General features: G+C 42.4%; 1 protein-coding gene across 14 annotated transcripts in view; it reads left to right on the top strand.

Annotated features, from left to right (window-relative positions):
• ARID1B (AT-rich interaction domain 1B) overlaps positions 1-25526 on the top strand; it is a 437302-nt gene that overhangs the window by 287404 nt on the left and 124372 nt on the right. For all 14 annotated transcript variants that reach the window (XM_050949391.1, XM_050949388.1, XM_050949394.1 and 11 more), the window contains one exon: positions 13315-13558. In XM_050949391.1, the coding sequence (XP_050805348.1) occupies positions 13315-13558 (244 nt within the window). The remainder of the gene's footprint in view (positions 1-13314; positions 13559-25526) is intronic.

Here is a 25526-nt window from a genome sequence, read left to right as displayed (position 1 = left end):
CCCTGAATCTGACCTATCTCCTTAACATGGCCATGACTGACAACGCAATGGTGCGGTTGAGCAAATCATTGGAGCTGCTATCACTGTAAAGTATTCAGTGAATGTGTTGGGTTGATGACTTATTTTATCAAATTATAGAATAAGTGACACCGCATATGAGAGCAATACTAAGAAGAAGAGATCAATAGTATGATTCAATAGCAATGGATAGGCAGACTGCGAAGAACTACAAAGGCATCTCACAAAACTGCATAACTGAGTGACAAAATGGCCAGTGAAATTCAGCAGTGATAAGTGCAAGGTAATGCTCATTGCAAAACATAATCCAAACTATACATACAAAATGTTGGGTTCTAAATTAGCTATTACCACTCAGGAAAGAGATATTGGGGTCACTGTGGCTAGTTCTCTGAAAACATCCTCTCAATGTGCAGCAGCAGTGAAAAAAAGCCAAGAGAACATTAAGAACTATTAGGAAAGGGATAGATAATAAAACAGAAAATATCATAATGCAACTATATAAATCTTTGGTACCCCCGCACCTTGAATACTAAATGCAATTCTGGCCACCTCATCTAAAAAATGATAGAAATGGAAAAGGTACAGAGAAGGGCAGAGAAAATGATTTGGATGTATGGAACAGCTTCCATATAAGGGAAGATTAAGAAGGCTGGTACTGTTCATCTTAGATATACATTATATGATATGATTGATAGAGGTATATAAAATCATGAATGGTGTGAAGAAAATGAATAGGGAAGTGTTATTTACCCCTTTACATAATACAAGAACCAGGGGGTCACTGATGAAATTAATAGGCAGCAGGTTTAAACCAAAGAAAAGGAAGTACTTCTTCACACAATGTACAGTCAACTTGTGGAACTTGTTGCCAGGGGATGTTGTGAAGGCAGGAAGTATAACTGAGTTCAATTAAGATTTGGATAAGTTCATGGGGTTAGGTCCATCAATGGCTATTAGCCAAGATGGTCAAGAATGCAACCCGTTGTTCCGAGTATCCCTAAACCTCCAACTGTCAGAAGCTATGATTGGATGACAAGAGATAGATCACTCAAAATTGCCTTGTTCTGTTCATTCTCTTTGAAGCAGCTGACACTGACTCCTGACAGAGACAGGATACTGGGCTGACCCAGTATGGCCATTCTTATGTTCTTACTGTATTTCATGGTTTTGTGATGCCAAGTTGCATGTACCCTCAAGGTAGAAATGAAAGCAGAAAAGAGAAGCATAGACTGGCCAGTAGCTGCTTGAGTCCTTATATGGGTATCTGACCTAAAAGTTTATTGCAAGAGGGAGGCAAGATGGAGGCCTATAAGATAATTGCATTAGAGGTTGAAAAGATGTAGATTTCTTCACCCACTCATCTCCTCTCCTGTGTGGCCCTTGTTGATTGGTCTACTTCTTCCTTGGGGAAGAATTGACCAACATGGACTAGAGAGACGGCTGCTATCCCAACTGGCTGCAAAGAAAGCTGCTCTTTAATTTCTTATACCCACCATTGTTCTTGAGAAGTTTGTGAAGTCCTTCTTCATTTCTTAAACAGGGCTCTCCCCACATCCTGAATTTCTTACCAAAATACTTCAATGAGAATAAGTCTTTCTTCCATATACCTGCATTGTGCAAAGTTACCTTCCCCTCTCTTTGGGTTCTCAAAAGATATGGATAATTCTTTCCCTCTGAAGAGCCTTTTCTTGTCTTGGGGCAGGTGATGAGCTCTCTCAGAAAAACTTCTGAAATGTTGAATGTCCACAGTGGTTTTAGAAAAAATTACGTGATGCTAAACTTGTCTTTATTGGAAGGGATTTTATCTATTATAAATGGTCTTTGTTTGTGGAGAGAGAACAACTCTGAGAGAACTGTGAGTGAAAAATAGTGTCAGAACAATTAAGTTTTAGTAGATTTCGCTTGTACAAATGCAACTTTTCTGTCTTCCCAGTGGATTTAGGGCAATTTGTTTTTTTAAAAAATGCTGCTAATTTATTTGCTGTTGCTACAGGACTTTCTGGTTGAGAATATTTCATTGCTGGAATACTAAAGAAACAAATGACTCCTAAGGGTTTGTGGCTTTTTGTTTTTAAATTTTATTTTCAGAATTTCTATGTGCTAAGCATTACATTTTGGAGATAAACTGGAAAGTTTGTACCTTGAGAGATGTTGTATTATTGTTTTCCTTCTCGAAAGATTTATTGTTTACTTTCAATATCAAAAAGTGCAGTTGGAAGACAAGCCTTAAATTGTACCAGTTTACAGTTCTTGTTAGACTTTATCAATTTGCTTTGAGAGCAGGAGATCATTAGTATTTATCATTTCATAAAGCTAATGTTTGTAAAATATCAACTTTTTTCATGCCATTGAGAGGGTTTCTTGAATGTTCTGGAGACTTCAGGAGTCCCCTTCTCATTAACTATCAGAGAATTATGGATCACATTATGAGTGGTACTGAATACAATCACTGAGATGTACAGTTGACCATATTTCCATGTGGCTTTTTGAAACTATAATGTAATTTTAATAATTTTGATTGTCATAAAGCTCTCTTCTCTGTCAATCGCTTGCCAGCACAACCTTATAGGACTACCTCCTTGACCAGCAAAAATTGTTGAAATTACAAAATCATTACATTCATTCCCACAGCCTCTTGTTTTTCCCGACTTGTGGCTAGTGGACTAGATATTGGTGTATCAGACTTCATTTGGGTTGTTATGAAATTGGTTGGTTTTTTTCATATCTCTAAATTTGAAGAATTCACAGATATGTACAGCAGTAACATCTTACTCCATTTTAAAAAAGGTAATAAAAGGACAGCCTGTCAACAGATTTCAAATAGTCCTTATGACACTGAGGAATTTGCTAGGACTAAATCCTGGGAAATAAATGACTCCTTTAAATTGTAAAATCTAGAGCAGTGTTTCCCAAACTTGGACGCTGCTTGTGTAGGGAAAGCCTCTGGTGGGCCGGGCTGGTTTGTTTACCTGCCCCCATCCACAGGTTCGGCCAATCGCGGCTCCCACTGGCCGCAGTTCACTGCTGCAGGCCAATGGGAGCTGCTGGAAGTGTCTCAGCCTGCACCACTTCCAGCAGCTCCCATTGGCCTGGAGCAGCAAACTGCAGCCAATGGGAGCTGCAGTCGGCTGGACCTGCAGACGAGGCAGGTAAACAAACCGGCCCGGCCCGCCAGGGGCTTTCCCTACACAAGCAGCATCCCAAGTTTGGGAAACGGTGATCTAGAGGATTGAGCAGCTATGGTTCAGCTTTATCCACAAATAGGAATTACAGCGAACTTACTGCTACTGCAGAATTTTTTTCCCATTCACCTAAATATACTGAACCAGGATTATTAAAAATATTTATAAAATAAAAGCCATCTTAAAAACACTGAATCAGGAATTGGCCACTGCTCTAGGCAGGATGGGATAGTGAAATCTTATTTTCCTAAATAACCAAAATGTGGCCCCAATCTGTGTGGGCTTCCCATAGGGCTGTGCAGAATACTGTTGGTGTCATTAGGGCTCCACACAGGCAGTCTACCTTTGTGTATCAGATTGCAGGTTCGGGACCCATATTTGGAAACTAATATGTACACTGGTTTTGTTCTGAACCTTGCATTTTATCAGTTTAGAATCCCCTTATGTTTACTGTCTGGAAATGTTCCCATCAGGTGGGAACCTTGGATAAAATCCTGGCTCCATTGACGTCACTGGCAAACCTCACATGGACTTCAATGGTACCATGATTTTACCCTGAGTAAGGAAAATCCGTCTGTTCAAATGGAAGCTGAATCATGTGCAGGTATTTAGACTTTGCATAGGTTATAGCCACTGCTGACATCACAAAGCCTGGGGATTATCAATTCTAAACAAAAACAAGTCATAGCATTGATTATTTTTTTTAAAGAATTTGCTCACACATGTTCCTGATTGCTAAAGTTAATACTGGACTGGAGGTGGGGCGGAGAGAATGATTCTGCATTTTTTGGAATCTGTTCGTCATAACTTTTCAAAAATAGTATTTGACCCTACAACAACAAAGCAGGATGTCTGAGAGCACAGTTCATTGTTTGGGGTAGTTTAGAATAGTGATTCGCAACCGGGGGTGCATGTACACCTAGGGGTATGCAGAGGTCTTCAAGGGGGTACATCAACTCATCTAGATATTTACCTAGTTTTACAACAGGCTAAGTAAAAAGCACTAGAGAAGTCAGTACAAACTAAAATTTCATAGAGACAATTTCTTGTTTATATTGCTCTAATATACTATATGCTTAAATGTAAGTACAATATTTATATTCTAATTGATTTATTGTATAAATATATAGTAAAAATGAGAAGTAAGCAATTTTTCAGTAATAGTGTGCTGTGTCACTTTTATATTTTTATGTCTGATTTTATAAGTAGGTAGTTTTTAAGTGCGGTGAAACTTGAGGAACACGAGACAAATCAGACTCCTGAAAGGGTTACAGTACTGTACTCTGGAAAGGTTGAGAGCCACTGTTTTAGGAAACCCCTGAGATTTATAGACTGAAGGAAATGGGTTTCCCTAGCAAATGGCCCACATTTCACACCACTTTTATTTACTGTCACTAAAATTAGTGCAAGAAGCTAAAATGTTGCACAAAGTGAGCTACTTTGGTTTAGAAGCTTTCATGAATGGCTTAGGTCTTGGCTACACTGGCGCTTTACAGCGCTGCAACTTTTTCACTCGGGTGTGAAAAAACACCCCCCTGAGCACAGCAAGTTACAGTGCTGCAAAGCGCCAGTGTAAACAGTGCCCCAGCGCTGGCAGCGCGGCTCCCAGCGCTACAAGCTAATCCTCACGGGGAGGTGGAGTACCTGCAGCGCTGGGAGAGCTCTCCCGGGCGCTGCGACCACACTCGCACTTCAGAGCACTGCCGCAGGAGCACTCCCACGGCAGCGCTGTATGGCTGCAAGTGTAGCCATACCCTTAGTGTGTACAGGTACAGTTTTGACAGTTAAAATGAGAATGAATGTGTAATAAGTGGAATGAAATGAAAATGTCTGGAATACCATGATTAACTGTATGTGAAGAGTGTCTTTAACCAAACATTAATTTAGCAAAGCTCAGGTTTGTCTTGCACATGAATTTATTATATAGAACAGATTCCCTGTCATGGTAGAATTTTCTGAGACAGAAAGTTGGTGAATCAGGCTTACTACCAGAGACCAAGGACTTTCCCAAAGAAAGTATTTGTAATGGAAGTCATCGTGGCTGATTTGCCTCAAATGAACCTTGAATTAACAACATTTGTAGAAGGTTCCTTGTCTTTTGGCCATGAGTGTGTTACTTAGGCAAGGAGCCACACTGATAATGTTGAAAGCCACTTGTACAAAGAGATAATAACAACCTCACTTTTAAAAAAGGTTGGCTGATTTTGTTTCTCCGGTTATGATGAGTGGGGAGGTACGTGTGGGAGGTATTGTGTTGTCTTGTCAGATAAGATTTTAAGGGATGCAGTTGTGGTGTTTTTGACATGACTGGATAAGGATTACAACATATATATTTTGGAAGGAAGACACCTGCTTGAGGAGCCAGCATTAGTACATGAAAGGTTTTTCCTCATGTTCTCCATCATTCCTGTGCCTGTGTATTTTTCCAGTTGCACAGGAAATCTGAGGCTGTTAGCTCACTTGCTGTCTAGACAATGTGACCAGCGGGGCCTTTGGAAGACTTCTTGAAACACAGTATTATAGGCTGCTTTGTGATGAAAAGAGGTCTTACAAATATCTTGAAATTTAAACAGAGCTATTGTAGCGTTTTTCTTTGTGTGTTTGTCACCCAAATCTTTGGCTCAAAGTTAATCTCAATTACAGAGCATATTGTTCGTAATCCCCTCTAGTTCCAAAACAATAGTGAGGTGTGTGCATCTACTTGTATTTGTTATATAAAATATAGTTTTACTTTTAAAATTGTTGAGGGGGGTATATTATGTAACATTCTATCTTTTTTAGCAATGCCATCTTTAATACTGCTAAAAGACTGCAAGAAGGCCTGAATTTATTAACTGTGGCTTCAGTCTCAGTCCAGCCTGAGCCCAAAAATCTACACTGCAGTTTTGCAGCCTGAGCCTGAGTCAGTTGACATGGAGTAGCTTTAGGTGTTTAATTGCAGCAGAGTCATACCTTAAGTGATGTGTTTTTAACGTTGAGCTGAGAATGTCCTAATGCTGTCAAACTAATTGTGTTTAGAATGTTGCTTGCTTCCAAGATTATTATCAAGTTATTGCAGTCTCATTTTTGATGTTGGGTTTTTATATTTTTTGGTTCTAGGAATATTCCTTGAGCAAGAAGGATCATTATATAATATATATGTATTTATGTACTGTGTTGTTTTCCCTGTGCTTCACTGGTGAGTAACCTTAGGTTTCCTGGCTCCATATGAGTAGTTTACTTCCTACACCTTTCCCTGCTGGCTATGTTACAATTGTGGATCGGATTCAAGAATGGCTTCCCTGTCAAAGTCTGATAAGATTGTACCACCGGGAAAACATATCATAATCCTAAACACAATGTGATCCTGTTCATTTTAGCTCTTGTACTTGTCACAGGGACAAGAATAAAGATGGTACATAGGTGGAAAGTGAAGGGAAAAGGGAAGATAGTCATAGATAACACACTTACCTTAGAGGTATAAATTCTGCACAGTGACAGCTAGGTTTGTAATCAAGTTTTATCTATAAACTAGCTTTGAGAACTGGTTGGGATGTCCTGAATAATATAGATACACACATAGATAATGTAGCATTTTGGTATGATTTGGTAGCAGAAGATATAGGAAATTGCATTTCATCCTTTATTTTTCTTTAGACCTGGCACCACATTCTAAAACTAAAGTAAACTGTAGATAACACTAATAAGATTATGCTACAGGAATCAAACCTGTGTAGCAAAAGATTTTTGGCAAGAGTAGCTTTGCTGTGCTTTATTCCAGGAAATCAGAGCCTTACAGATGAAGTCTCTGAAAAAGAGGTAGAATTTAAGGCGTGCCTTGGGGTATGGGGACCTCAGCCCCTTAAAAGAATCCCTGCAATTACCTAACCTGCCAGCTTTCCAACAAGATAAATGGAGCCACTGTAGCTTGAAGGTGCCTTGGTTTGAATGAGATGCAGTAAGGTCTCTCTGTTCTTTACAGGCATCATAGATCTGATAGTACTTATAAAAGAATAGAGTTGGTGCCCTGCTGACTAAATTGTCCTCTAGAGAAGTATTAGTTAGAGAGCTTCTTTGTTAACTAGGCTGCATGCTTAAACCACTGTGGTACTTCTCTTATTAGCAGGTTTTTAAATAGCTTTGCATACGGTTAAGTTAAGTGAATGTGTGTATGCGTGTATGTGTAAGTGTATTTATGTAATTTACATATAAAAATGTATGTGCACACATAATGTATATGCCTGTAAAATGGAAATTACATATTACTTTATTGCCGCTCTGTTACTTGGAGGAACAGCAAACATTAAAATGCTGCTGACATGAGAACAATAAGAAGACCTCTGCTCTTACTATCTGTATACTGCATGCATTTCTTCTCTATGTAATTTCCTCATGTACCTTATTTTTTAATAACAAGGCTGCACTTATTCTTGCATTGCATGTAATGGGTGATGGGAGGAGGAGGTCATAAGGTACATATAATTGCTGAATTATTGAATTAAAAGTAAAAAATCACATACAACTCCATGGCAAGTTAGCGAAGTATGGATGGCTGACTTTGCCTACTGTAACCTGGACAGCCTTGTGGATAATATAAGTCTATTCACTCTTGTAAGAAAGCTTCCATGTTTATCTGTTTTCTTGCTTGGCAAGACACACATTGTTGCTATGATAACGTCCCTGACAGTGTGGCTAAATGAATTGCGAGGTGTGCATGTACAATATCCAGTGCTGTAAGGAAATCCTGCTGTTTGTTCAGTGTGTGTGAATCATGATGTACGGGAGTGGGGTCAGTCAGGTCAGGCTGAAGTAGTGTGCAGTGCCGTTGAAGCCTGTCTGTTGTTTGCACACTCGTGCTCTCTCTCTCTCTCTCTCTCTGGACATAGTTTAGGTCTTTAAGCAAAGTAGCATCACGTGAGCCTTCCCTCTGCCCTTTTGCTTTTATGAATGAGCTGCATCAGGTTTGTGAGGAAATCCCTTGAAGGCATGCACTTGAGGAAATGCCTGGGACTTGTCACTCACTCCTCCCCTGTGGGGGATTAACACAATAAGTCGTAATGCAACCTGATGGAAAAAATGAACTTCACTCATGTCCTCCGCCTTCTTCCCCCTACACATACACACTGAGCAAGCCAAAGATAAATGGTGATATTATGGTGAACTCTCAAGTTTTGCGTTGATCCCTGAAGTACAAATCATTTTATCATGCACAGTATTACCCGCTTAATACTTTTTTTTTTTTTTTTTCCAATTCTGGCTTCATGAAACAAGTGATCTTCAGTCCAAAAAATATTATTGAGTCTGAGCTGTAGTCTGGGTGAAATGGCCTCTCTAAACACAGAGTTGTGTGTGTATATATCTTGTACCCCTTAGGTACACAGGATCTGTATTCATTGTGAACTGCTTCTATTCTGCTAGATTCTGTTTTCAGTTTTTATTATGTATTTTTCAGCAGCATTTGTTTTATCAGCAGTTTCTGCTATATTTGTTACACATTATGGCAGTAATCATTTGCTTCTGTTTAAGGGTGCGCTATTTTATGCATGGAAAAGCAGTAATTACTTACCTATTTGTCAAATATACTCCTGTTTAAGAATCTCTATAATTATTCTATACTGTATGAAATATCTTCATTACTTGCTTACACTTTCTATAGACATTAATAGTTTTTAGAACAGACAAAACAAAAACAGTTTATTGCCAATTACAGTATTATGACACTATTTTCAGGGAGTTGCAACTTTACTGTAAAATCAGTGCAGTGTTGACATACAGGGTCAGATTATGAATATAGATTCCCATTTTTACATGCGCAATGAACTACACCTACGGTTTTGTGCTCAGAGGAAAAAGCATTAATATCACAGGTGCAAAGTTATGCCCACAGAAACGGACGTCTTATTTGGATTTGAAAGAAGGTTCATGAAGTGTCATGTTGGGAGCAAATCTGGAGCAAAAATGGAGGGTCAGGCACAGAGAGTAGTCCTCATTATGCGCAAGGAAGGGTCAAGTCCAGCATGTTGGGTGTTTTCTGTACTGGTTGAGTTTTTAAGAAGATTATTTTGCACTTAAACTCATGCAACCTGGAAGTGAATTAAAGTTTTTAAAAATTTCTAGTTTTTTTAGAGGGTAAGTCTTTTGTAAGGGGGCCAGTAGGCGATGGCAAATGTGTTACATTTAAGGATACTCCTTTGCAATCTGGCCCAAAGTATTGAAAATTAAACAAAAATATTATTGAGATGTTCTTCCTTTGCTTATCAAAAATTTGACTGATGTTTGTACATGAATAATTTGTCCCTTCATCAACTCTCCCCCAGACAGAGCAAGATTTTCCACACCTTACTCATGTGACCAATCATGTTAGCTTCAGTGGAACTACTTATGTGAGTAAGATTAGAACCATGTGAGCAAGATTAGAACCAAATGGATAAATGGTCTGTCATACCAGTTATTTAATCTGTTGAAGACTTTGAGGTCAGAAGATGACGCAGGAGATGACCTATTTTATGTATGAAATAGCAATCTCTTTTTTATTTGCACCTTACTTAGCTAATAGAAGTATCAGATTGCTTCCTTCCATATACCTTACAATCTTAAAGTATTTGTCATTGTTTAAAAAATCCACAACATTTTGCAAAATGTGGGTTTTCTCAGTATCTGTTAAGTATGAATGCTTACGCAAGAGCTTCCTCCAACAGAAGGTTACTGAACTTTTGGGAGCTCCCACTTCTGTTGAAAAATTGTGGGATACACCTCTACCTTGTTGCTACATTTCTAGTTGTTTGACATTTACTAAAGTCCAATCCTGAAGAACCAACTAATTCCATACGGCTTGAGCTACAGTCAAAAGTCAAATTGGTATCTTAAGTACAAGTGATCATGACTTGATCGATTTTATAATGTGCAAACCGAGTAAAGTCCAGGCCAGTAATATATATACCTAGTGTGGTGAAAGGACCAATTTCACAGAGCTGAATACATTTATGAGCTACATTAGCTTGGAGAAGAATTTAATCAGAAAAATGTTAAAGATCATTGGGAATTGTTTGCAAACACTTTACTAGATGCCCAAAAAAACCACAATTGAATAAGAAGGCTATATTGGTTAAAAAACTTGACCTGGTTAAAAGGGGGAAGTAAAGACAGCTATAAAAAGTAGTATATATAGAAGAAAGGGGAAGTTAATAGTAATGAATATAAATCAGAAGCTAGAAACTGTAGACAATTTATAAGGGAAGGAAAAGGACACAAGGATGAATCTAGGGCCAGCAGAGTTAAGGACAGTAAGAAGGAGTTTGTTAAGAATATTAGAAACAAAAAGAATCATAACAGTGATGTTGGTCAATTACTAAATGGAAGTGGTAGAATTATCAGTAATAATGCAGAAAAGGCAGAAGTGGTCAATAAATATTGGAGAGGGGAATATTATGTAGTCATATCATGTGATAACTCTTTGCATTCCACTAATATCTCAGGAGAATGTTAAACAGCACCTACTATAGTTAGACATTTTTAAATCAGCAGGTCCACATAGATGCATCCAAGAGTTCTAAAAGAGCAGGGTGAGGAGCTTGCTGTATCTTGGAACACTGGAAGTTTCAGAAGACTGGAAGAAAGCTGATGTTGTGCCAATATTTTAAAAGTGTAAACAGGATAACCAGGTTATTATAAGTTTGTCAGTCTGACATTGATCCCAGGAAAGATAATGGAGTTGCTGATCTGGAACTCAATAAAGAATTAAAGGAGGGTAATCTAATTGATGCCAGTCGTATGGGTTTATGGAATATGGAACCTGTCAAACTAACTTGATTTTTTTGTATAAGATTGCAGGTTTGGTTGATAAAGGCAGTAGTGTTGATTTAATATACTTAGACTTCTGTAAGGCAGTTGACATGATGCCGCACAACATTTGATTAAAAAATTATAATGATATAAAATTAACATGGAACACATTAAATGGATTAAAAGCTGGATAACAGATAGGTCTCAAAATGTAATTGTAAATGGGGAATCATCGAGCATATGCATTTCTAGTGGAGTCCTACAGGGACTGGCTCTTGGTCATATGCTATTTAACATTTTTATCCATGATCTGAAAGAAAGCACAAAATCATCCCTGATAAAATTTGCAGATGACACAAAAATTTTGGGAATGGTAAATAATGAAGAGGACAGGTCACTGATACAGAGCAATCTGTATCGGTTGGTCAGCTGGGCACAAGCAAACAATATGTGTTTTAATATGGTCAAATGTAAGTGTGTAGGTCTAGAAACAAAGACTGTAAGCCATACTTACAGGATGGGGAACTTTTATATCCTGGGAAGCAGTGACTCTGAAAAAGATTTGGGGATTGTGGTGAATGGTCAGCTGCACCTGGGCTCCCAGCTGTGGCCAAAAGTGCTAACGTGTTCTGTGGATGCATAAACAGGGAAATCTGGAGTAGGAGTAGAGCGGTTATTTTGGCATTAGGGCAGCCTCTGCTAGAATACTGTGTCCAGTTCTGGTGTCCGCAATTCAAGAATAACGTTGATAAACTGAAGAGGGTTCAGAGGAGAGCCACAGGAATGATTAAAGGATTGGAAAACATGCCTTATAGTGATAGATTCATGGAGTTCAATCTATTTAGCTCAATAAAGAGAATATTAAAGGTGACTTTATCACAGTCTATAAGTACCTACCTGAGGAACAAGTATTTAATAATGGGCTCTTCAGTGAAGTAGAGAACTTTATAACATGATCCAGTGGCTGGAAGCTAAAGCTGGATAAATTCAGATGTAAAATAAAATAAAGCATAAATTCCTAACAGTGACGGTAATTAACCGTTGGAACAAATTACCAAGGGTTGTGGTAGAGTCTGCATCGCTGGACATTTTGAAATCAAGATTGGATATTTCTCTGTGTGATACACTCTAGAAATTTGGGGAAGGTCTATGGTCTGTGTTATATAGGAGAACAGACTAGATTATCACAGTGGTCCCTTCTGGCCTTGGAATCTAGGAATCTAAACTTTTTGGCGTTGTAACCAGCCTTCAGGTGACTGAAATTTTTAGTTAACTAGCATTCAGATAAGCGAGGTTTGACGATATAGGGAACACTTTATGCAGCCATATCTGAAATGAAACACAGCAGCATCGTCTACAATATTCCCTCTAATTTTTCCTACCCATTTGTGGAATGAATTTTGTTATGTGCACCAATTTAGAGGTGATGTGTGACACATCATCTTCATATTGGTGCACGTAACAAAATTCACGGGGTGGGGCTGAGAGGTTTGGAGTGTGGGAGGGAGGTTGGGATGTGAGGGGTCCGGCAAGGGTTGCAAACTCTGGGGTGGGGCCAGGTCTCAGGGCTGGGGCAGAGGGTTGGGTGCAGGGATGAAGGCTCCGGCTGGGTGTGCGGGCTCTGGAGTGGGGCCAAGGATGATGGTTTGGGGTGCAAGAGGGTGCTCCAGGGCTATGACAGGGAGAGAGGCTCCTCGCAGCTTTCTCTCCCTGCAGCAGCACCTGGGCTGGTGGGGAGAGATGCCTCTCCCCGCAATGGCAGCTCTGGGGCTGAGGCTGCAGGATAGGCGCCCCAGCCCCAGCAGGTCTGGGCTGGGTCTGGGTGGGGGCGCACCAGCGGAGCCTGGAGCCAAGCTGCCCTGCCCCGGCTGTGCCTGGGTCTGTGCGCCCCAGCCATGGCAGGACTGGGCTGCAGCACAGTTGGGGCCGGGGGCACACTAGGTCCCCGGGCAGGTTCCCTGAGCGCCTACATGGCACTAAATAGACTGTTGCATGGCCACGCAGGTTACAGGGAACTTAGATCATATAGTAGTTAAGAAAAAAAAGTGAAGAACGGCATATCCAGCTAAAAGTAGAAGGGGATTTTAGATTGGTAGAATGTAGTTATATGAATTGGAATTTAACCAACAGACCAGAGCAAACTTCCTTACTATTGAAAAAATCACAGTTGGGTCTTTAATGAGACAAGGGGCCAGGGCCAGTCATCATCTTCTACATGAAATAACGTCTTAAAAATAATAATGGTTTCCACCCAAGCACAGAGAGTTCCTCACCACCCTTCTAGTTTGCAAGTGCTGTTCCTTGGGTGTTAGTTCTTGCTCATACTCTATTTTTTTTCTTCTTCTCTCAGGATTTATCTGGCTCCATTGATGACCTGCCCACTGGAACTGAAGCAACACTGAGTTCAGCGGTTAGTGCATCAGGCTCTACAAGCAGCCAGGGAGAGCAGAGTAACCCTGCACAGTCACCTTTCTCCCCTCATGCCTCCCCACATCTCTCTGGAATCCCAGGGGGTCCATCACCTTCCCCTGTAGGCTCTCCTGTTGGAAGCAACCAATCAAGATCTGGTCCAATTTCTCCTGCAAGTATTCCAGGTAAATTTGATTTAAAAAATAAGATGAGTAAAAATATGTTGTTTTATGTAATTTTAAAAATAATTACTTCTGTGGCTTAGGTATTTGAAATTCATTCATTTTATGGAAATCTTGCATTTTTGTGGCCTTTTGTTGTTAAAATACCCACTTATCAGAAATTAGTTCAAACTAAAACTTCAGATCAAACACCCCTGAACTCCAGATTCTTTGAATCTTCTGGTCTAGATCCAAAATTGTGCTCGGTATGTGTCTTTATAACGGGCCGGTCAAAACCTTTGATCCAAACACTCTCAACTTTGCAGCAGTACAGCTCAGACCTTTTCCCTTGGACCAAATCTTGGATCCATCTATCAAAAGTCTCACACTTCTTTGAATTGTTCTGGGTCCCTTTTTCATTCTACATATGGGGTTTTGTTGTCTTTGATCCTTGGAGTTATAAAGTACCATAAGCCCAGGAAGGGAAAATAATCCAGAGGCTGTGTTATGAATGCATAGTGTGTGACATCAGTGCAAACTAGTAAAGATAGTATTTTCCACCCTACAGCTGGAAGGGACAAGAAATCACTAGGATTCCATCCCACCAATAATAATTAAACTGATAGAGAAATGTTTACTACTCATTTTCCAGTGCCATTTGGCGTGTGATAAAAGGTGGTTCATGTAGACTAAGACATTTATAAAGATACCTTAAACTGCCCAGAAGAAAAGTTATTTGCATTATTTCTAGACACATTCTAAACTGGTCCCCACCTGTCTAGTATAGTAGAGGTAGGCTGAGGTCATACACTGAATCATGTGCTTTACAATGAGGGCTCAAATCAAATGGCGTTGCTGGAAGTCCCAAATTTGGTTGAAAGAACCCAGCATTAAAATATGGGAAGTCAGTTCATTTATATTTGGTGTACCTCCAAACAATCATGTCCAGCTAAATAAATCGGTGTTTTGTCTACCCAATTAATTTTTTACCAGGAAGTCGACATGGTTTTGAAAGTCAGCCATCCTGTTCTATGGAATGATTTGCCAGTCCTGGAAGTCCCATCTTTCCAAAGTAGCTTTTTTAGGAATGACATGTAAACAAGATTGGGTGCTCCAGGTTGCCTCCTGGCCTAAGCAGCCTCCAAAACCAAGTTTTTCTCACTCTTTTGGTAGACGATGAACTTTCAGATATGAACTAGAGCAACTGCTGTCTTCCTGAATCTACAGACTGCTGCAGTGCCTTTGCTGCTGTTTACATCTTTCCAAGCAACAGCTACAGAATGAAATTAACAAGACTGCAATTCAGAAGCCTTGAGTAGACGTGAAATTGACTGGAATATTGACCTTTCGGTCTTCTGCTTCTTGGGAAAGCACTGAGAAGCACCAGAGGCAAGCTCTGTAGTGATTCATGGGAAAGGAGAGCAGTAGGAACCCTACGCTGCCAGCAGCCAAGTATAAAGTAATGGAGACAATCGCTCACTCCTTTTGCAGCTTTCTGGAGGCTGAGAGAAGCAGAGCAGTAGGCACCTACCACTAATAATATTAATTGGGTTCTTCCTTGAGTGATGTTTCTGTGGATGCTCCCCTGCAGATGTGGCAGCACCCCCTGTGTGTAGGATCTGAGATCTTCATCAGTAGTGCCTTTCGGACCACACATGCGCATCTCCCCCATCTCACACCAGGAGCAGGACATATATATAGTACTGTGCGGTCCAACCACCCTCCAGTTCCTTCTTAACCGCCTTTGGTCCGGGGGGAATCCACAGCAGAGCCCACTTTTGCCTTGTTAGATAGTGCCTTACCTGCTACCTTTTAGTGTAGTTTAGTAGTTACTTCGTCCCTTTTCGTTCTCTCTCTATGAAAAAAAACACTTTCATGCCTTCTGTTTCCCATTCTGTTGAGAAGAAACTGGCTCCCTCATCACCTTCTGAGACATCGCCCGCCAGAACGCCATCCCCAGTGAGGTCTGTTGCCTTGACACCCTCGGAGAGGGAACGTATCTCCAGGGCCTGTCTGAATACCTCCGGTACCACAGCTAAGCAAAGGTCTAAAGACCCTAACTGGGCAGACCTACAGACTGAGACACAAGACTTTGAAGAATAGTGCCAACTGTCCCAACCAGGCCAACTTCAGGTATTATGGCACTGGCAGCACTATCAGTGCTGATGTCCATTTCAGCATTGAGCAAGTCCTTGGCACCAAGCAAGTCTTCCACTCCATCTGCTGACTGCTCAGGAGAATGCATCTCTCCCTCAGCACCAATACACGCGCTGCTGCCGATGACGCCCCTCCCTCCAGCCCAAGAGTACAGATTCCCCAAGGACTGACTTGTCACTGATGTGCCTGAGTCACCACTACTCAGACATGACCTCCCGCTACTTCCATCCATTTCTCCAGACTCACACCATTCTTCCTTTTCCCCTCCAAGGACGGCAACACCCTTCCCCAGTGACATGGAGGAGGAGAAGGAATACTCCATCCCACACTCTTTCTCGAGATAGGCTCAAAAGACTTTCTCTACTCATCCTCACTACTCACAATCCACAACTGGACTTGGACCCTGGTACAGACCGCTATGGATGCAATGTGCCACTCCTTCAACATTAGCCCAGCTGGGATCTTGGGGCCATGTACAGAGCACAGTTTGGGAAACCTCCCACAAAGCAAAGCCAGAGGCCTACACCTTCCCCTTCTCCATCGGTCTCTGGACCACCAGAGGCTGAGCATCTCCCTCTAGCAGATGAGAAGGAAGAACAGAAGGATGAAATTCTACCACCACTCTACTTCTCTTCTTCTTGCCTGATGATGCTATCATTAGAGCCCTGCAAATCTGCGGCTCTCCGCAGGCCATTTTTGCAGATAGTGGATTAGATGCCGATACAACCACGCAGGGCTCTATTCGCCAGTGGTGCCTGGCTCACGGCATCTGGCTCAGGCAGCCTGGGGGGCACAGCACGCTCGGTGCCGGCAGCAGCAACCAGTAGCTGGGGCTGGGCAGCAAGTTGGAGCTGGGGCTGTCCAGCACCCGCTCGCTGCACTGCTTTCTGTCCAACAGCTCCATGAGATGGGTGTCATGGCTCCACCTCGCCGAGCTTCCTAAGGAGATACAAACCACTAAGACCTATCCTTTGAGGACCCCCAATTGTTCACTGAGCATACAGATGAATCCCTACAATCCCTTAAGGATTCCTGAGCAACTCACTTCTCTGTTGGCACTTACACATCAGTGCCAAAGAGACGAAGAGACCAGTGCCCTGGGAAATACCAACTTCTCCCACAATCCTGGGAGTCCAAGAGGTCAAGTACCATGGGTTCCTCGAGGGGATACCTCCCATGCACCATCAACCAAGCAACAATTTTGAAGGTGTGGTTGCGGTCCCAAAAAGCCTCCCCCTGTTCCAGTCACATCAGTCATTTCCAGCATCCCACCGGTTTGGCAACCGTTTAGCCCCTTTCTTCTCATCATAGCAGCTGATTACCTCAGACAAGTCAGTATCTATCCCTCTCCACCACCCTCCCTCCCCATTGCTATTCAATGACACTTCTCACCAACCCATCCCACGAGAAGAAATAAATCATCTGCTGCAACTGGCAGCCATAGAACTGGTCCCATCCCAACACAGAGGGAAAGGTTTTTACTCTCATTATTTTTTGGTCCAAAAGAAAACTGTCAGCTGGAGACCAATCCTGGACCTTCAAAACGTAAAGGTTCCTCAAACTGCAGTGCTTCAAGATGATTACTCCAACATTACTGGAGCAGGGGGACTGATTCTCAGCCCTGGATCTCCAAGATGTGTATTTTCTTATCACAATATATCCTGCCATGTAGAAGAGTTTGGCCGGAGCTCATCCCTCCCCGGGGTGGTGGGGAACCATACTGCCTCACTACATCAGTCCGGTTAAGTCGGGGAACTAATCTGGCTGCAGGATCTCATGCTGCAGCAGTGGTAGAAGCAAAACAAATGCTTACTCATGCCGGGCTGGCAGGCAGTAGCGAGTCCCACGCTCCGGTCCTTGGACGGGGTGGAGCAAACCAGTAAACAATAAGCCCCAGTCCTGGGTCAGGGTGGGGAAGTACAAAGTCTGTGGCTCAGGCCCTCACTCAGGGGCTGAGCAAACGATTAAGTTCAGCCAGCCCAGGCCCTGGATCAGGGTGGGCAACAGAGAGTCCGTGGCTCAGGTCCTCAGGCAGGGGCTGAGCAGACAGGTAAGCAACAAGCCCAGGCCCTGGGTCAGGGCGGGGCAATACAGAGTCAGTGGCTGAGGCCCTCAGGAAGGGGCTGAGCAAACAGTTAAGCAGCAAGCCCAGGTCCTGGCTCCGAAGGGCCTGGGAGAGGGAGAGACTGCCACCTATGCATTGGGTGTCAGGGAGGACGCAGGCCCACCCACTCCAATGTGTCCCAGCCCGGGGCCCTCGCAGCAGCAGAAGACCCACTGCTTTGTCAGTGGGGATCCTGGCCGCAACACACTGACATAGGCTCTGGCAGTGCTGCAGCCAGACTAGGGTCGGCTGCCTGTGGGCTACTTCCAGACTCCCCCTCTAGAGGTACCTGCATCCGGACAGTGTCCTCCAAGGGGTCAAGCACCCTGGGTTCCTCAGGGTAACTGGCGAGCGGTAGGCTTGGCAGCTCCTCTGGGTAACTTGTGAGGGGCAGGCTTGACTGCTTTTCCGGGCTCTGGTCGCCTCAGGCATTGGTTGGTCTGGCCAGTCCTCAGGTCGGCCATTGATTGGCGCGGTCTCCCAACCAGGACTTCGGCCATAGGCGTCTAGTGTCTCCGGTGGCCGCATCTCTAATGATCTCGGGGGTTGGGCTTTTATACTTCCTGTCCTGCACCTTGACCTCTGCAGGGTGGACGCAGGGTTCACTGGCTCCACCCACTTTGGTGTCTGGAGAGGCTTGTCCCTCCATGGGGTGGCGGGGAACCACACTGCCTCGTTACGTCCCTACTTGTGTTTTTTCCAGTTCATCATGGGGACTGACCATTATCTGTATAAGGTAGTAGCCTTCAGACTGTCAACAGCCCCTCATGTGTTCTCCAAAGTCCTTGCGGTAGTCACTACCTACCTACGCAAGGACATACCTAGGGCGTCATCATCTTTCCATACTTGGATGACTATCTCCTCAGGGCCCATCTGAAACCAATGCCCTTTGCACTGTCCAAATGGCAATGGACCTTTTCTCAAGTCTTGGCCTTTGTGTAAACTTAGAGAAAACTGCACTGACTCCAGTACAACACCTGGAATTTATGAGGGCAAAATTAGATGCCATACGAGTCTGAGCCTTCCTCCCAGCTCAGAGATTTTCGACTATCATTGATCTTGTATCCATGGTGAGAACCTGTCCCCAAATCTCAGCCAGGACATGCCTCCAGCTAATTGGCCACGTGGCAGTGGCCACACTTATGGTAAAGTATTCATGGTTACGCATGTGACATCTTCAGGCATGGCTACATATAGTCTATGTACCTCACGGACACAGCCTACACAATCTCCTATCCATGCCTATGACAGTCAAGGACTTTCTACTCTGGTGGATATAGCCCCACAACATCTGTGTTGGGGTTCCTTTCCTTTCCTTCATCCAGCGCCGTCCATGATTCTAACAACCGACACCTTGATTAATTGAGGAGAGCACCTTCACACTCATATCAACCTTCTGGAGCTACAAGCAGTCCACAATGTCTGCCGATACATTCTCTCACTGATCGCACATTGCACCATCAGAGTCATGATGGACAATATCGCCTGCATGTTCTACATCAGCAGGCAGGGCGGAGCAAAGTCCCACTCTGTGCTCGGAGGCACTGAAGTTATGGAAATATTGAATACAATATGGCATTACCATCTCAACCGCATACCTCCCTGGACACCAGAACACCACTGTGGACTCTCTGAGCAGCAGATTCTCCCATGATCACGAGTGGGAACTAGATACGTGAGCCCTTCAGCACCATGTTCAACCTCTTTGTCATACCAGAGAACTCCTGCTGCCCTCAATTGGAGCCCTTATGGCATACCCACCTGTACACAACTTTTCCTGAGGACGAAGTATTCTATGTCCACATCCCAAATTTTTGCCCAAGGTACCATCCTCTTTCCATCTCAATCGACCTATCCACCTTCCCTGCTTCTTTCAAAAGCCGCACAGCAACCAATAGGAGGCAACATTGCACACCCTGGACGTCAGACGACCATTCTTTTTCTGTCTGCACAGAATTAAACCTTTCTGAAAATCTTATTCCTCTCAATGGCCGAAAGATCGAAAGGTGCAGCTATCTCTAACAACTCTTTTCCAAGTGGATCTCGCAGTGTACGCATCTGTCCTACCAATTACACAATTGATAGCCTTCTCCTGGAACTAGAGCACATTCCACCTGCTCACTCTCCACCTCGATTGCCTTTCTCAATAATAATTGCTGACATTTGCAAAGTGGCCACATAGGCATCAGCAGACACTTTCAGTTATCACTACACCATTACTCAGCCTGCCTCAGCAGGACACTATTGCTCTACTAGGACACACTGTCCTGTCGTCTGCAGTAAATACTGCTCTGAAGCCCCAGCCTTCCAATTAGGAACACTGCTTCCTAGTCACCTACACTGGAGCACCCATAAGGAAATGACTCAAAAAGAAGAGACGGTTACTCACCCTGCGCAATAATTGTGGTTCTTCAAGATATGTATCCCTCTGGGTGCTTCACTACCTGCCCTCCTTCCCTCTGTTTCAGAGGTGAAACATAGGCTCTGCAGCAGAGAAGGAACTGCAGGGGCGATCGGACTTCACAGCGCTATATATGCATCCCGCTCATGGAGTGAGATGGGGGAAGTACACGTGTGCAATCTGACAGGCACTGCTGCAGAGGGCGCTGCCGCACTGACAGTGGAGCACCCATAGGGACACATATCTCGAAGAAGGTCAGTTAATGCACAGGATGAGTAACCTCTTATGTGTTGGAGTCCAGGAGTCAGGAGAAGACAGACGCTTTGCTTTTCCAGCAGCCAAGGAGGATAGCTGGTTGTAGGATTTGACTTATCAGTTACCTGCTAACCAAAGGTTGCTATGGAATATGGATACTTGAGCTAGGGTCCAGGGACAGGATCCTAGTAGAAATCCAAATGCTCTCTGCTTTCCCAGTAGATTGGCGGTGGGTGGGTGTTTAATCCTCTGGTTAAGAGCTGCTAAGTCTTTTAAGCCATATAAATAAGACTGTTCGTGTCATCTTCCCCTTTCATCCCACCTGGAATTTCCATCTGTGTGTGCCATTGCCAATTGTCTAATATCTTCCATTCAGCCCAATTACAGCCATGATGCTTTGGGAAAAAAGGAATAGGGAGCTTGTCTGTATTTCTGTGACCTGTGATGCTCAGGCTGCAGTGTTTTTGAAACAAATATTCTTCAGTGTGCGCCCTCTCTTTAATATTTTCTTTTTCTTGTTATTTTTCACTCCTTCCTCACCCTACCCTTGTTTGTTCTGACCTCTCTTCTCTTCTATTGCCTCCTGCGATGTCTTGCTGCAGCCTCTCCATGTGACATAGATTGGCTCTTTCAATCATTCTCTCTCCAGCAAGTCATTGTAAAAAGAGCAGCTGTTGTGTTGCTGATAGCTATGAGGGCGAAAGCCAAAATGTTGCAGGGGGGGGGCGGTCTTGCTGGGAAGGCCATTAAAAGAAAGGTGTTGCTTTCCCAGGGTTCGCTGGAAGAGAAGCTTCCTTTTCCCCATCCCTCCTTTGTTGAAATAAAATCAACAACTAATGAAACATCAAAAGGGTAAACAAACAGCCCACTATTAAACCTCCCAAATGGCCGATTTTGTTCCATTGCCTGTTTAAACTGTTTCTCCACCTTTCTGAAAATTTGCCATCTCATATTGCTTACTGTCACACATTGCGAATTTCATGGGAATGAACCAGCACAGACAGCCCTGACATTGGCACATCTCTAAATCATTGGGCATTTCCTTTCTGTACTCTTTGAAAAGCTGGACAGATATTTCTTGTGGTAAGTGGCACACATATCTGCCGGCTTTGTTTCCATCCATACTATTAGAATATAGCAGGGAAATTAACCATTGAGGGCAGAAAAATCAACTTGGATTTCTTTTTTAAATCAAAAGTGCATGTTTTCCCCAAACCTATATCACTTCTCTCTCAGCTGCACTTGCGTTACAGAGCCCATTTTTTGCTCTTCAGTGATTAAAAATAGGCCAATTTAAGATGCTGTTGTATATTTTATTTCTGTAATATAGACCATTATTTTACTTAATCAGAAATAAAGTTCTCTTTATTTTGTAGCTTTTCCAGAATTACGTTACTGATTTAAAAGGAAAAAAAAACATAAAATGTGATGCCCTGCGCTGTATTTAGGTCTTGTACTGTACCTAAGTCAACCCTCACCCAGTAGTGGAAGCTGACACAACATAACATCAAAATGTGCTGCCCTTGTCAGAAGATGTAGTGGATGTTAATTTCACTTTTCTTGCCTCCTGCGCCAGCCGTTTCAGTTTACTAACAAAGCAAAAATGTAAATAAGCTAAACAGATTTGGTTTAGGGCTTTTTTTTTTTTCAATTTTTTATTTCATTGGCCAAAGGCTTTGATCAGCTTTTTCTTCTCTGCAGTGTAAGCAGCAACAGTGTTTAAATATTAAGAAGGGCAAGAGTTCTGTGGGAGATTGCTGATAGGCCAGGAAGCTGTTAACTCTTTAGTGTCTGGGCAGATTTAATGAGTTAAGCAACATTATTTTTGAAACCCTCTGCAAAGAGGTTTACTCCTTTAGACACACTTTGACATTTTTGACACTAATTCTTCATGTATTCTGAATGTTGTGTTTAGAAATACCTCAGGGCTTGTCCACCCTGAAATTTAGTGTATGGCAAGCTGCGGTATAAATCTATAGTGCAGCAGCCTGCTGTGCGCTAAGGGCTGTGTGGACCCTGCTACTGCACACTAACTGTTCTGTAGTCCACTCTCGCCTACTGTTGTTACACCCAGCCTTGTTGCTTATCAAGTCTCCATGCAGAAAAGTCTTAAAGGAAAACAGTGGCTTTTCACATCGTTGGGTGTTTTCATTTTATCTCTCAACATTTTTTCCATATGAAGGAAAAACAGCTGTTTATCAATAGACACCAATGCTACACAGTAGGTTAGCATAGGAAGTGAAGAACAATATTATCTTTATGCAGCATTACAGAAGGGTTGCTGCAAGCTAAATTGGAATTTGGTTGGGATATTGGGTTTAACGCTCCTAGGCTATGTCTTCATCACAAAAAAGGTGGTGGTGGTTTTTTATCAAGGAATATAGTGTTGACCTTGCCTAGTTGATCATGATAAAAGCTATAGTGCCTTGTCTATACATGGGGCTTTTCTACACATAGAGTTACTCAGGAGTAGCTATTCCTGAATAACACCAAGTAGGGACACTCTTTTTCCAGAATAAGAGTGCCTTGTTCTGGTTTAGCTTAATCCACTTTGAAAGATCTTTAATGGCCACAGATGGTCAGTATCTGAGATTACATCCCAGCTGTATAGCCATTCTACTCACAGAGTACCCTAGTTCAAGAGAATGGGTATTTCCCACTGTGCCGTCAACGCCACTTACCGAGTTTTTACCTGACAGTCTTCCACACATGTACTGACCAGGCCCAAGTGTACTTAACTTCTAAGACCTGACAGAAATAATACAAGGTGATACGGCTGCAGGCATGAAGGAGGGAAGGGTGATAGGGTGTCTTTGAGGTGTTGTGGTTGGAAATCCAGCCAGCCTCCTAATTTGGTATACAAACTAGTTAGTATGTGGGCAGATTAGAAGGATTCCTTAGCGGAGCAAGGAAAAAGTGAGTAAAGGTTGTCTATCATAGGCTAAAATGAGGTTTCAGAGTGAGAATCGGAGCAGAAATGGTAGTCTCTTTCATGTCTGGCAAAAATTAAGGCCTGTAAAATAAAGTATTTCTAGAAGCATGACTGGACAAGGAGAAGTTGATTGGAAATGTCATCTTTTAAACTACACTTTGGAAAATCTCAGACTTCCTTCCCCAATGAGCCAAACTCTGGTCCTTACCTAGGGGGAGAAAATAACTTGCTTTACTACCCACTGTTACTAGTGTATTAAAGCATTTGTTGTTTCAGCAAAATTATTTGAGATGATTACCATATGAGCTGAATTTGCGAACCTTCATTTTTTGCAATAAGTTTACAGGTGCCTAGTAGTACCTTTGCAAGACAAGATAGGGGATAATTTCCCTTTAAAATGGACATGGTCTTCCTGCATGGACAAAGATTATTTTAACACATCCATCGGTATTTCCCTCTTGGCTTCTCCGGAGGCAGAACTCCTGCAACAAGTGTTGCAAGGAAGATGCATGCTGTTCATTGGCAAGCAGACCAGAAAAAAAAACAGAACACACAATGCCATTGACATAGCCATGTTTTTAATCACCAGCAGTGCACAAAACATCTATTCAGCAGTTTTACAAACCTACAGTGCCTGCAAGGCTGTGGATTTCCCTTACAAATGAAATATTAGAATGTTCCACATAGCAATAGTTTTAAATCCCTTTTCCAATGATTCTTAACAGCATTTAAAACTTCTATACTGCAGTCCACTTTCTTCTGAGAAGGGGAGAAGGAATAGGCAATTTTTAGATACTCTAGCTCTAGGGATTGGTTTTATTATATGGAGTATTTAACCTCTGTTACTCTGTTGCCCATTGTAGGAAGACAGGATGCTGTGCTAGATGGACCATTGATCTGACCCAGTACGGCCATTCTTATGTTCCCTGTTAAAAATCAGATCAGTTCAGTAGTGATTATAAATTACCATCTGAAGACTGTTTGGCCTGTGTGAAATGAGTTGGTAATCTCAGTTCACTTCCTTGGGGACAATTGTCCATGTCACAAAAAAACTCTAACAGAACTGGCTCCTTGCTTGCAGTCTCATCAGAGGGGTCAAGGAACTAGCCTCATTTCAGAGGTGGTCTCTCCAGAACAGAGCTGAGGCACAGTGGCAAGGAAGAAGCATTAGGGAAACTTACACTGCCATAGCCCAAGTTGTGCTTTGTTGAGGACAGAGAGCGTCAGTTGCCTGGACTGTCAGTCTGGTACTTTTCAGCATCACTAAATTAGAAGGAACAACCAGCCAACCAGAAAAAATAATTATTTAAATCAATCTCTCTTACTGCTTTTTTAAAGTTTTCTCTGTTGCTTAGCATACCATATATGTCAGTCCACCTGAATCTTGGATGACAAGGGTGTGGAAAACCAATTCAAGTCTTTGCATAAGTATGTAGTACATGCATTTTGGTTCACATACAAAGTTCAAATATATCTACTGAAGCTACCAAAAATACGAAAATCATTCTTGTCATGTCTTGCGGCTAGGCACTGCATGCTGAGGTCGACCATAGGGAAGTACAGTTTGCTTCTAATTTTAGCATTTACTATTTGTGTTCCTGGATTCTTATGTGATACTTCCAACCCACTGATGCCTTCACCAGGGAACTTATAGTGCCTGTGCTTACTTTATGGGAAATTGAATTTTTATATTCTTATGTGGTTAAATTTAGATCCTTTTTTTCCATTTCATGTATTGCCACAATAAAAAATAGGTGTGGATTCTATCATAAATAAAAAGGCTTCCTTCCCCTGTGCTTTGCATTATTGAGTAATGATTGATGGGTTTGCAGGGAAAGTCAGTCAGTCCACTCCCACTTTATCAATTTGTTGTTGTTGGCAGTCGCCCATATTACATTGATAAAGCATTCCATAAATCTAGTACAAGGTATATTTTGTTTTCTGGAGTAGAGTGCTTTGTCAGTGCCTACTTTCCATGTAGGCTGGATAGCTCTACTCCTTCTTGAAATGGTCCAGTTTGGGGTTGCTCTGTAATTAGCATCAACTTCAGGAAGGTCCTTACTTGGAGCAAGATATCAGAACATAGGCCTGGAAGTCTTGCTGATTTAAATTTAGGCCAGATAATAAAATGAGATTTGTTCAG

Source organism: Gopherus flavomarginatus, chromosome 4, assembly GCF_025201925.1.
Source record: "Gopherus flavomarginatus isolate rGopFla2 chromosome 4, rGopFla2.mat.asm, whole genome shotgun sequence".
Taxonomy (NCBI): domain Eukaryota; kingdom Metazoa; phylum Chordata; order Testudines; family Testudinidae; genus Gopherus; species Gopherus flavomarginatus.
Note: the sequence above shows the minus strand (reverse complement) of the source record. Positions and strands in the feature narration are given on the sequence as shown.